Source organism: Salvelinus sp. IW2-2015, linkage group LG3, assembly GCF_002910315.2.
Source record: "Salvelinus sp. IW2-2015 linkage group LG3, ASM291031v2, whole genome shotgun sequence".
NCBI classification, from domain to species: Eukaryota; Metazoa; Chordata; class Actinopteri; order Salmoniformes; family Salmonidae; genus Salvelinus; species Salvelinus sp. IW2-2015.
Genome location: NC_036840.1, coordinates 748,398 through 760,616, shown reverse-complemented (window position 1 = coordinate 760,616; position 12,219 = coordinate 748,398). Strand labels below are relative to the sequence as shown.

At 41.5% G+C, this 12,219-nt stretch overlaps 1 gene segment (V, D, J or C); it reads left to right on the top strand.

The window, feature by feature from the left end:
• Positions 1-2,422: 2,422 nt before the first annotated feature.
• The window catches only part of LOC111981703 (Ig kappa-b4 chain C region-like), a 35,221-nt gene continuing 25,424 nt past the window's right edge, over positions 2,423-12,219 (top strand). Inside the window, 1 exon segment of the C gene segment in view lies at positions 2,423-2,856. Within this exon segment, the coding sequence occupies positions 2,706-2,856 (151 nt within the window).

The window sequence follows — 12,219 nt, the reverse complement described above, 5'->3', positions numbered from 1 at the left end:
TAATCTCCTGCATCTTCAGTCTGGACTCTACTGATGGTCAGAGTGAAGTCACTCCCAGATCCACTTCCACTGAATCTAGATGGAGTCCCAGACTGAAGTGTTGTAGCACGGTAAATAAGGAGTTTAGGAGCTCCACCAGGTTTCTGTAGGTACCAGGCTAAAAAGTCATTGTTGTAAACATTACTGCTGGTTTTACAGTTCAGAGAGACTGTCTGTTCTGGGACAACAGCTTTCACTGCCGGAGTCTGTGTCACAACGTACTGTCCTCTGGATTCTGAAAAATATAGTAAAAACATTTATATAAATGAAATGTTACATATAGTAATGAATAGTTCTGAATACAAATATTAACATTGATATACTGTACATGTAAACACTGTAGATTTAATTCATTTGCAATAATACATTCTGAAATGTTAACCTTCTATGCAGAAAGCAAGTGTCCAGATGAAGATGGTGATAAAAGTCATGGTTGCTGTGGGTTCTGTTGTCATGAAGGACAGCTCTCAGACACGAAGTGTTAAACTCACAGGGATATAAATGCTGTTAGAGCAGCGGAGCAAATGAATTATGCAAATTAATGTTACAAATCTATTTCAGGTTCCAAGTAGGCTCCCATCAAAATACATTTTGAGATTTATTTTATAATAATTAGGTGGGTACTTAAATTTGTCTTATTTCACACAGTTTTATTTTTTTATTTTTTATTTCACCCTTATTTAACCAGGTAGGCAAGTTGAGAACAAGATCTCATTTACAATTGCGACCTGGCCAAGATAAAGCAAAGCAGTTCGACACATACAACAACACAGAGTTACACATGGAGTAAAACAAACATACAGTCAATAATACAGTAGAAAAATAAGTCTATATACAATGTGAGCAAGTGAGGTGAGATAAGGGAGGTGAAGGCAAAAAAAGGCCATGGTGGTGAATTAAATACAATATAGCAAGTAAAACATTGGAATGGTTGATTTGCAGTGGAAGAATGCGCAAAGTAGAGATAGAAATAATGGGGTGCAAAGGAGCATAAATAAATAAATAAATACAGTAGGGAAAGAGGTAGTTGTTTGGGCTAAATTATAGATGGGCTATGTACAGGTGCAGTAATCTGTGAGCTGCTCTGACAGCTGGTGCTTAAAGCTAGTGAGGGAGATAAGTGTTTCCAGTTTCAGAGATTTTTGTAGTTCGTTCCAGTCATTGGCAGCAGAGAACTGGAAGGAGAGGCGGCCAAAGGAAGAATTGGTTTTGGGGGTGACCAGAGAGATATACCTGCTGGAGCGCATGCTACAGGTGGGTGCTGCTATGGTGACCAGCGAGCTGAGATAAGGGGGGACTTTACCTAGCAGGGTCTTGTAGATGACCTGGAGCCAGTGGGTTTGGCAACGAGTATGAAGCGAGGGACAGCCAACGAGAGCGTACAGGTCGCAGTGGTGGGTAGTATATGGGGCTTTGGGCTTTATGCCCAAGTGTGAATTGGAAATGTTATTTTTTTTGCATATCCCAAACTCCCCCTGAGAGAACCTCGGAGAGTGGGGTCAAGGCCAGGGTCTGCCATTGTCAACGGCGACCCTGGAGCAATTAAGGTTAAGTGCTTTTCTCAAGGTCACATCAGCATATATTTCACCTTGTCGGCCCGGATATTCAAACTAGTGACCTTTCAGTTACTGGCCCAACGCTCTAACCTCTAGCTACCTGCTGCCCCTTTTACAACATCAAACAGCAACTGTTTTATCTGATAACTAATGTAGGGTAATGTCATACCACCATTATATTTTGATTCTGATGATGATCAGATATAATGAACTGTCTGTTCACTCATGCTTGGTCTCTCATGTAAATTCCTCTAATCAGGTAGTGAACACTTCTCTAAACTAAAGCTGGTAGGATTCCTCTGGTAGTATTGTCTGTCCTCTGTGACTTTACCATCACTGTTAAATGTGAGATCAACATGTTTAATAAAGGAATATACAACATGATCACTATCACTACTGCTGCTGCTGTTGTCTTTCATATGGACAATATGGAGGAATACTAGCAACACTGATCTAATGCTGGACTGCACGTACAGACAAGGAGAACTCCTGATACACAGAGGAAGGAAAAAGGACTCATATCTGGATTTAAGACACAATTTATATTTTTATTATCTAGAAACATCTAATATGAAGTGTTTGTTCTACCTGGAAGATGTTAAAGTATATTAGTGTTGATTATGATTCTGTATGAGTGATATTCATTGTAACAGCTGCAGCAACACAACACAAAGAGGTTTTTGTACCAGCAGTAATAGTGATTGTATCACTGTGGTGTACTTTTGGTAGCGGCACCAGACTTGATGTTGGAAGTAAGTAAAGAAGAAAATTAACTATTTTATTCACCTTTTGATGTCGTTTTTCAGTATCTCTATATGTTTTGCCTTGATAATGAGGATTTTTCAAACTAACTTCTTTTAATGATTTAAACAAAATACACAAGGCCTACACATACTATGGCCAATATGAATGTTATTACATCTAATCAAATTTGACCTGCCTTTAAACTATAAAAGTGATTAGCCTACATTTTAGATTAGTTGTATGAATAAACATACTGCACCTACAGTAGTAGGAAATGTACAAGAAAAAGTCAGGTTTGGTCAATGTTAAGGAAATCAACATGAAAAACACTTTATTTCTAATTGAGGAGATTAAATCATTTCTGAAATGTATTCATACTATAGCAGAGTTAATTATTTGAACCACAGTCTAAAGAAATTAAGAGTGCCAAACATGCAGGAGGTTTTTGTACGAGCAGTACTAGGGATTGTATCAATGTGGTACACTTTTGGTAGCGGCACCAGACTAGATGTTGGAAGTAAGTAACAAGCTCTGATAATTCTTTCTGATTATTTTGGGGGGTATTTTACTTTGTGAAACTCCGTCTCCATGAAAATATTGCAATTTTACATTTTTTTACTTCCTAAAAAACATATATATTTTTTATTACTTTTGACAAAGCTTTCTTTCAAATGAAATGTTATTTAATTAACATGTTCAAATGTAGGTGTTTAGTTAAATGTGTGGTTTGATGGATTGCAGAGGATAGTTCCAGTATGATAACTATTTAATAATATTGGATATAGTTGTTGCATTGTGTATTACTGTTTGTGTGAGATTTTAGATCTTTCACTCTTAAATATTTTTAAAAATATTCTTAAAAATGTTGCTTTTGACTGAACCTTCTTTCAAATAATATTTTATTGAATCAAAATGATAAATTGTAATTTATTTATGTCTGGTTTGTATGATGGCAGACTGTAACTTAATTCTGATAAATAACTATTTAAGAGTATTGTATATAGTATTCATCATTGTTGCATTGTGTTCATGGTAGACTTCACTGTTAGTGTGAAGACAAAGGGTCTCAGTTATGGTTGTAACTGACTTCATAATCCAACATGGATGATATGTGATGAAAATACTATGAATATGATCAGGCTGTTCTGATCAGATCCATTCCTGAACAATATCTGTATAACATGCATAACTGACACCGCATGACTAGTAACTCTAGTCATTTAAACAATTTCTACTTGTTTGGTTCATAATTCTGCTGAATCATATTACTTTAGGTTTTTCTCCACATATTCTAAACAATCTAACTTCTACATTCATATTTAGAGGGCATTTCCAATTCACTTTATTTTGTTGTGTCCTTTGCTGAAGATAATCTCTTACTGTAGCTGTACTTGATGTAGTTACTTAGTTGATGTGCTCTGTTTGTTCCAGGTAACAGTGCCCCCACACTCACCGTCCTGCCCCCCTCTAGTGAGGAGCTGTCCAGTACAACAACAGCCACACTGACGTGTCTGGCCAACAAGGGTTTCCCCTCAGACTGGACCTTGAGCTGGAAAGTGGACGGGACCAGCAAGAASCAGRAGRMCAGTMYCRGGGTCCTGGAGAAGGAYGGTCTGTACAGCTGGAGCAGCACCCTGACTCTCACTGGCCAGGAGTGGACCAAGGCAGGAGAGGTGACCTGTGAAGCCCAGCAGAAATCCCAGACTCCAGTCTCCAAGACCCTGAGGAAGGCTGACTGTTCTGGGTAGGACCCCTCAGTCACACCCCTGTGGAGAGAGGCTGCTGGTTCCTCTGCTTTGACTCTGTTCTGAGATCAGATGTTCTCTGTCTTATTGATCACTGACATGTAGACTAACAGAGGGCTTTGCTTGAGTTCATGTGTCAATCCTCTCTGTAGACTGAGATTGTATCAGTGTTAGATGTGATGTGTTCTGTTTTATTACAATTAGATACTGTAGGAATGATTGCTTTGATGCTTTGATGAATAGATGAAAATAAAGATTTCTCTTTGGAACATATATTTCTGTTGTCTTTTTTAATAATTAAACTACAGTCTTAAATGTTGTTGAATGGTATTGACATATATTAATAAAGCCTGATTCACAGTTTCTTTGAAACTATCAGACCTAATTGTCACTGCTTCGTTTTTTATGTTCTCACTTGAAACCACATCATCTTCAACCAGCAAATCAAATCAAATGAAATGTTACTAGTCACATGCGCCGAATACAACAGATGTAGACCTTACAGAGAAATGCTTACTTATGAGAGCCCTAACCAACAACGCAGTCTAAAAAAAATATGGATAAGAATAAGACATAAAAGTAACAAGTAATTAAAGAGCAGCAGTAAAATAACAATAGTGAGCCTATATACAGGGGGGAACCGATACAGAGTCAATGTGCGGTGGCACCGGCTCGTTGAGGTAGTATGTACATGTAGGTAGATTTATTAAAGTGACTATGCATAGATGACAACAGAGAGTAGCGGTGGTGTAAAGAGGGGGAGAGGGGGTGCAATGCAAATAGTCTGGGTAGCCATTTGACTAGATGTTCAGGAGTCTAATGGCTTGGGGGTAGAAGCTGTTAAGAAGCATCTTGGACCTAGACTTGGCTCTCCGGTACATCTTGCCATGCGGTAGCAGAGAGAACAGTCTATGACTAGGTTGGCTGGAGTTTTTTAGGGCCTTTTTAGGGCCTTCCTATGACACCACTTGGTATAGAGGTCCTGGATGGCAGAAAGCTTGGCCCCAGTGATGTACTGGGTCGTTCGCACTACCCTCTGTTGAGCCTTGCGGTCGGAGGCCTAGCAGTTGCCATGACAGGCAGTGACGCAACCGGTCAGGATGCTCTCGATGTTGCAGCTGTAGAACCTTTTTAGGATCTGAGGACCCATGCCAAATCTTTTCAGTCTCCTGAGGGGGAATAGGTTTTGTTGTGTCCTCTTCACGACTGTCTTGGTGTGTTTGGACCATGTTAGTTTGATGGTGATGTGGACACCAAGGAACTTGAAGCTCTCAACCTGCTCCACTGCATCCCCGTCGATGAGAATGGGGGCGTGCCTGGTCCTCTTTTTCCTGTAGTCCACAATCATCTCCTTTGTCTTGATCATGTTGAGGGAGAGGTTGTTGTCCTGGCACCACATGGCCAGGTCTCTGACCAACTCCCTATAGGCTGTCTCATCATTGTCGGTGATCAGGCCTACCATTGTTGTGTCGTCGGCAAACTTAATTTATGGTGTTGGAGTCATGCTTGGCCATGCAGTCATGGGTAAACAGGGAGTACAGGAGGGGACTGAGCACGCACCCCTGAGGGGTCCCCGTGTTGAGAATCAGCGTGGTAGATGTGTTGTTACCTACCCTTACCACCTGGGGGCTGCCCGTCAGGAAGTCCAGGATCCAGTTGCAGAGGGAGGTGTTTAGTCCCAGGGTCCTTAGCTTATTGATGAGCTTTGAGGGCACTATGGCGTTGAAAGCTGAGCTGTAGTCAATGAATAGCGTTCTCACATAGTTGTTCCTTTTGTCCAGGTGGGAATGGGCAGTGTGGAGTGCAATAGAGATTGCATCACCTGTGGCTCTGTTGGGGCAGTATGCACATTGGAGTGGGTCTAGGGTTGCTGGGATGATGGTGTAGATGTGAGCCATGACCAGCCATTCAAAGCATTTCATGGCTACAGACGTGAGTGCTATGGGTTGGTAGTCATTTAGGGAGGATTACCTTGTGTTCTTGGGCACAGGGACTATGGTGGTCTGCTTGAAACATGTTGGTATTAGAGACTCAGACAGGGAGAGGTTGAAAGTGTCAGTGAAGAGACTTGCCAGCTGGTCAGCGCATGCTCGCAGTACACGTTCTGGTAATCCTTCTGGCCCTGCGGCCTTAAAAATGTTGACCTATTTAAAGGTCTTACTCACATCGGCTGCAGAGAGCGTGATCACACAGTCTTCCGTGACAGTTGGTGCTCTCATGCATGTTTCAGTGTTATTTGCCTCGAAGCGAGCATAGAAGTAGTTTAGCTCATCTGGTAGGCTTGTGTCACTGTGCAGCTCTCAGCTGTGCTTCCCTTAGTAGTCTGTAATGGTTTGCAARTCCTGCCACATCCAAYTAGYGTCAGAGCCGGTGTAGATCGATTYGATCTTGGTCCTGTATTGAYGCTTTGCCTGTTTGATGGTTCATCGGATGGCATAGCGGGATTTCTTATAAGCTTCCGGGTTAGAGTCCTGCTCCTTGAAAGCGGCAGCTCTAGCCTTTAGCTCAGTGCGGATGATGCCTGTAATCCATGTCTTCTGGTTGGGGTATGTACATACGGTAACTGTGGGGACGACGTCCACTTATTGTTGAACCCAATGACTGACGTGGTGTACTCCTCAATGCCATCAAAGGAATCCCAGAACATATTCCAGTCTGTGCCAGTAAAACAGTCCTGCAGCTTAGAATCTGTAACATCTGACTACTTTTTTATTGATCTAGTCACTGGTGCTTCCTGCTTTAATTTTAGCTCATAAGCAGGAATCAGGAGGATAGAATTATGGTCAAATTTGCCAATTGGAGGACAACGGAGAGCTTTGTATGCGTCTGTGGAGTATATGTGCTCCAGAGTTCTTTTTCCCCTGGTTGCACATTTAACTTCTCAGGGATAGGCGTCCCGCTAGCAAAGACTGCAGACATATCCACATATTCTAAGTCAGAACCGTCCAGAGTAGTGATGTTGGACGGGCGGGCAGGTGCAGGCAGCGATCGGTTGAAGAGCATGCATTTAGTTTTACTTGTATTTACGAGCAATTGGAGGCCACGGAAGGAGAGTTGTATGGCATTGAAGCTCGTCTGGAGGGTTGTTAACACAGTGTCMAAAGAAGGGCCAGARGTATACAGAATRGTGTCGTCTGCGTAGAGGTGGATCAGAGAMTCACCAGCAGCAAGAGCGACATCATTGATGTATACAGAGAAGAGAGTCGGTCCAAGAATTGAACCCTGTGGCACCCCCATAGAGACTGCCAGAGGCCCGGACAACAGGCCCTCCGATTTGACACACTGAACTCTATCAGAGAAGTAGTTGGTGAACCAGGCGAGGCAATCATTTGAGAAACCAAGGCTATTGAGTCTGCCGATGAGGATGTGGTGATTGACAGAGTCGAAAGCCCTGGCCAGATCAATGAATACGGCTGCACATTTAACTTCTCAGGGATAGGCGTCCCGCTAGCAAAGACTGCTGACACCTAGTGGAAGCCATCGGAATTGCAATATGGGAGCTGGACTTACCCTATACTTTCCATTGTAAGAGCATGGGATCTCAAAACCTTTTTTTCCCCGGTTGGTTATTCTTTGGATTTTCTCCTACCATATCTATAGTCTCATACATTATTTCAACATTTCTACAAACTTCAAAGTGTTTTCTTTCCAATGGTACCAATTATATGCATATCCTGGCTTCAGGGCCTGAGTAACAGGCAGTTAACTTTGGGCACGTCAGTCAGGCGGAAATTGAGAAAAAAGGACCCTAGCCTGAAGATAGAAATTCAGTAAAACGGATTTAAGTTTCCTTGCATTAAAGTCCCCTGCTATTAGGAGCGCCGCCTATGGGTGAGCGTTTTCTCGTTTGCTTATGGCGGAGTACAGCTCATTCAATGCTGTATTAGTGCCAGCCTCGGACTGAGGTGGTACTTAAACAGCTACGAAGAATACAGATGGAAACTCTCTCGGTATGTAGTGTGGTCTACAATTTTTATTTATTTCACCTTTATTTAACCAGGTAGGCAAGTTGAGAACAAGTTCTCATTTACAATTGCGATCTGGCCAAGATAAAGCAAAGCAGTTCGACACATACAACAACACAGAGTTACACGTGGAGTAAAACAAACATACAGTCAATAATACAGTAGAAAAATAAGTCTATTGTCACGGCGGTGGAAGAAGGAGAGGACCAAAGCGCAGCTTGATTAGTGTTCATCTTAATTGAATGAATATCAAAACTGAACACTACAAATTACAAAAAAACAAAAGTGAAAACTGAAACAGTTCTATCTGGAGCAGACACACAAAGACTGAAGACAACCACCCACAAAACACAATAGAACACAGGCTACCTAAATATGGTTCCCAATCAGAGACAATGACTAACACCTGCCTCTGATTGAGAACCATATCAGGCCAAACGAGAAACCCCACATAGAAACAGAAAACATAGATCATACCCACCCAACTCACGCCCTGACCACACTAAAACAAAGAAAATACAAAAGAACTATGGTCAGAACGTGACATCTATATGCAATGTGAGCAAATGAGGTGAGATAAGGGAGGTAAAGGCAACAAAAAAAAGGCCATGGTGGTGAAGTAAATACAATATAGCAAGTAAAACACTGGAATGGTAGATTTGCAGTGGAAGAATGTGCAAAGTAGAGATAGAAATAATGGGGTGCAAAGGAGCAAAAATAAATAAATAAATAAATACAGTAGGGGGAGAGGTAGTTGTTTGGGCTAAATTATAAATGGGCTATGTACAGGTGCAGTAATCTGTGAGCTGCTCTGACAGCTGGTGCTTAAAGCTAGTGAGGGAGATAAGTGTTTCCAGTTTCAGAGATTTTTGTAGTTTGTTCCAGTCATTGGCAGCAGAGATTGGAAGGAGAGGCGGCCAAAGGAAGAATTGGTTTGGGGTGACTAGAGAGATATACCTGCTGGAGCGCATGCTACAGGTGGTGCTGCTATGGGACCAGCGAGCTGAGATAAGGGGGGACTTTACCTAGCAGGGTCTTGTAGATGACCTGGAGCAGTGGGTCTGGCGACGAGTATGAAGCGAGGGTCAGCCAAATGAGAGCGTACAGGTCGCAGTGGTGGGTAGTAATGGGCTTTGGTGACAAAACGGATGGCACTGTGTAGACTGCATCCAATTTATTGAGTGGGTATTGGAGCTATTTTGTAAATGACATCGCCGAAGTCGAGGATCGGTAGGATGGTCAGTTTTACAAGGGTATGTTGGCAGCATGAGTGAATGATGCTTTGTTGCGAAATAGGAAGCCAATTCTAGATTTAACTTTGATTGGAGATGTTTGATGTGAGTCTGGAGGGAGAGTTTACAGTCTAACCAGACATATCCACATATTTTAAGTCAGAAGTCCAGAGTAGTGATGTTGGACGGGCGGGCAAGTGACGGCAGCGATCGGTTTGAAGAGCATGCATTTAGTTTTCTTGTATTTACGAGCAATTGGAGGCCAGGAAGGAGAGTTGTATGCATTGAAGCTTGTCTGGAGGTTGTTAACCTTTCACGAGCCTCTACCCGGGTCGCGGGATCCCCCCCCCCCCCCCCCCCCCCACACTGATTAGCATAGCTAGCATAGCTTCACAAGTAGATAGTAGCATCTAAATATCATTAAATCACAAGTCCAAGACACCAGAAGAAAGATACAGATCTTGTGAATACCCATCATTTTCTGTTTTTTAAATGTTTTACAGGCGAGACAGCACAATATGTAAATCTATTGCTAACCACGTTAGCAAATAACACAATTTTTCTTGTCCACCATTTTTCTCTCCACCACTAGCTATCACCAATTCGCCAAATAAGATATTGATAGCCACTAACCAAGAAAAACCTCATCAGATGACAGTCTGATAACATATTTTGTATAGGATAAGGTTTTGTAGAAAAATGCCAGTAGAAATCACAGTTTTCAATTGCACCGACCATCACAATCGACTAGAAATTACTACAGAGAGCAACGTGTATGACCAATTTACTCATCATAAAACAGTTTCATAAAATAGACAAAGCATAGCAATGGAAGACACAGATCTTGTGATTTCAGACAATATTTCAGATTTCTAAGCGTTTTACAGCGAAACAATAAAATCGATAAGTTAGCATCCACATGTGCAACGTTACCAGAGCATCGATTCAAGCCAAAGAGAGCGATAACGTATCATCGCCAAAATTATATTAATTTTCACTAACCTTCAGATTTTTTCCGATGACACTCCTGTAACTATATGACAACATACTATATTGTTTGTCGAAATGTGCATATTAGCCATAAAAAACGTGGTGTATACAATGAAATAGTAGCAAATCAAGCCTAAATGTCGGACGTCATCTTTCAGAGTGATCTAGTTTAATCGAAAGCTAATCATTACTTGACTAAAAAATCCAGGTTGACAGGAATCGAAAGACAAATTTCGTTTTAATGCAATCGCTGATTTACATTTCTAAAATTATCCTTACTGTGGCCAATACAGGGTCGCCAAGTGGAAGTATACCAAACAATGGCGAATAGCGTTTAAAATATTTCGAGAGAAACAACGATTTATCATATAATATTTCTTACTATGAGGTGATTTTCCATCAGATTCTTGGGCAATGTATCCTTTCTTGGGTCTAATCTTCTTTTGGTCGAAAGATGTCCTCTGTCCTTCGAAATGTCCTACACGATCGACCGGGACCCGAAACGTGCCCAAAGCTTCAAAGTGCACCACAAAGAAATTCCTCAAAATCGCACTAAACGGATATAAATTGCATAAAACGGTTCAAATTAACTACCTTATGATGTTTTTAACAACTATAATGAGTAAAAACATGACCGGAGAAATATTACTGGCTAAACAACCATTTGGAAGGAGGCAAGTCGATGTCCATCTTGCGTAAGCGCAGCCAGGGAGGAATGTACTTCCACGTTTTGGTGTTTATAGTGGCTCTGATTGCGCAATCGACTCCATTCAAAAGCGTCATCACGTACTGACATCCAGAGGAAGACGTAGGCAGTGTCTGTTTCTCCATAGCATTTCAGGCACCTAAACCGACCCAGATCAGGGGCAAGTCTGAAATCTGACTCCTGTCAGGAAAAGTGCTGTTAGAAGGAGTCTGTACCACTCAGAGACGAATTCCAACGGCTATAGAAACTAGAGAGTGTTTCTATCCAATAATAACAATAATATGCATATGTACGAGCAAGAATTGAGTGCTAGACAGTTTAATTTGAGACCAAAAAATGCTAATGTGATGCTAATGCTACATTCTAACTGAAATATGCCACTTTTTTAAAAACATCCTATACCATAAATATGTTATCAGACTGTCATCTGATGAGGTTTTTTCTTGTTAGTGGCTATTTTTATTCTTTATTTGGCGAATTAGTGATAGCTACTGATGCAGGAAAAAATGGTGTAGTTAAAAAGTGGTGTATTTGCTAACTGTGGTTAGCAATAGATTTACATATTGTGTCTTCCTGTAAACCATTTTAAAAAACAGAAATGATGGGTTATTCACAGATCTGTATCTTTCATCTGGTTCTTGACTTGTGATTTAATGATATTTAGATCTACTATCTACTTTTTTTTTTTTTTTTTTTTTTTTTACTTTATTTACTAGGCAAGTCAGTTAAGCAACAAATTCTTTTTTCAATGACGGCCTAGGAACAGTGGGTTAACTGCCTGTTCAGGGGCAGAACGACAGATTGTACCTTGTCAGCTCGGGGATTCGATCTTGCAACCTTTCGGTTCTAGTCCAACGCTCTAACCACTAGGCTACGCTGCCGCCCATTTGTGAAGCTATGCTAGCTATGCTAATCAGTGTGTGGGGGTGGGGGTGATCCCGGACCCGGGGTAGAGGCTTGTGAAAGGTTAAGGGTAGTCACGGTCTGGAGAGAACAAGGGTATATCCTGTTCCTGGTTCTAAATTTCTTGAATGGGGCATGCTTATTTAAGATGGTGAGGAAGGCCTTTTTTTTTTTTAATAACCAGACATTCTAACGAGGATGAGGTCAATATCCTTCTAGGATACCCCGGCCAGGTTGATTAGAAAGGCCTGCTCGCTGAAGTGTTTCAGGAGCGTTTGGACAGTGATGAGTGGAGGTCGTTTGACGCTACCCATTACGATGCGCAGGCAATGAGGCAGT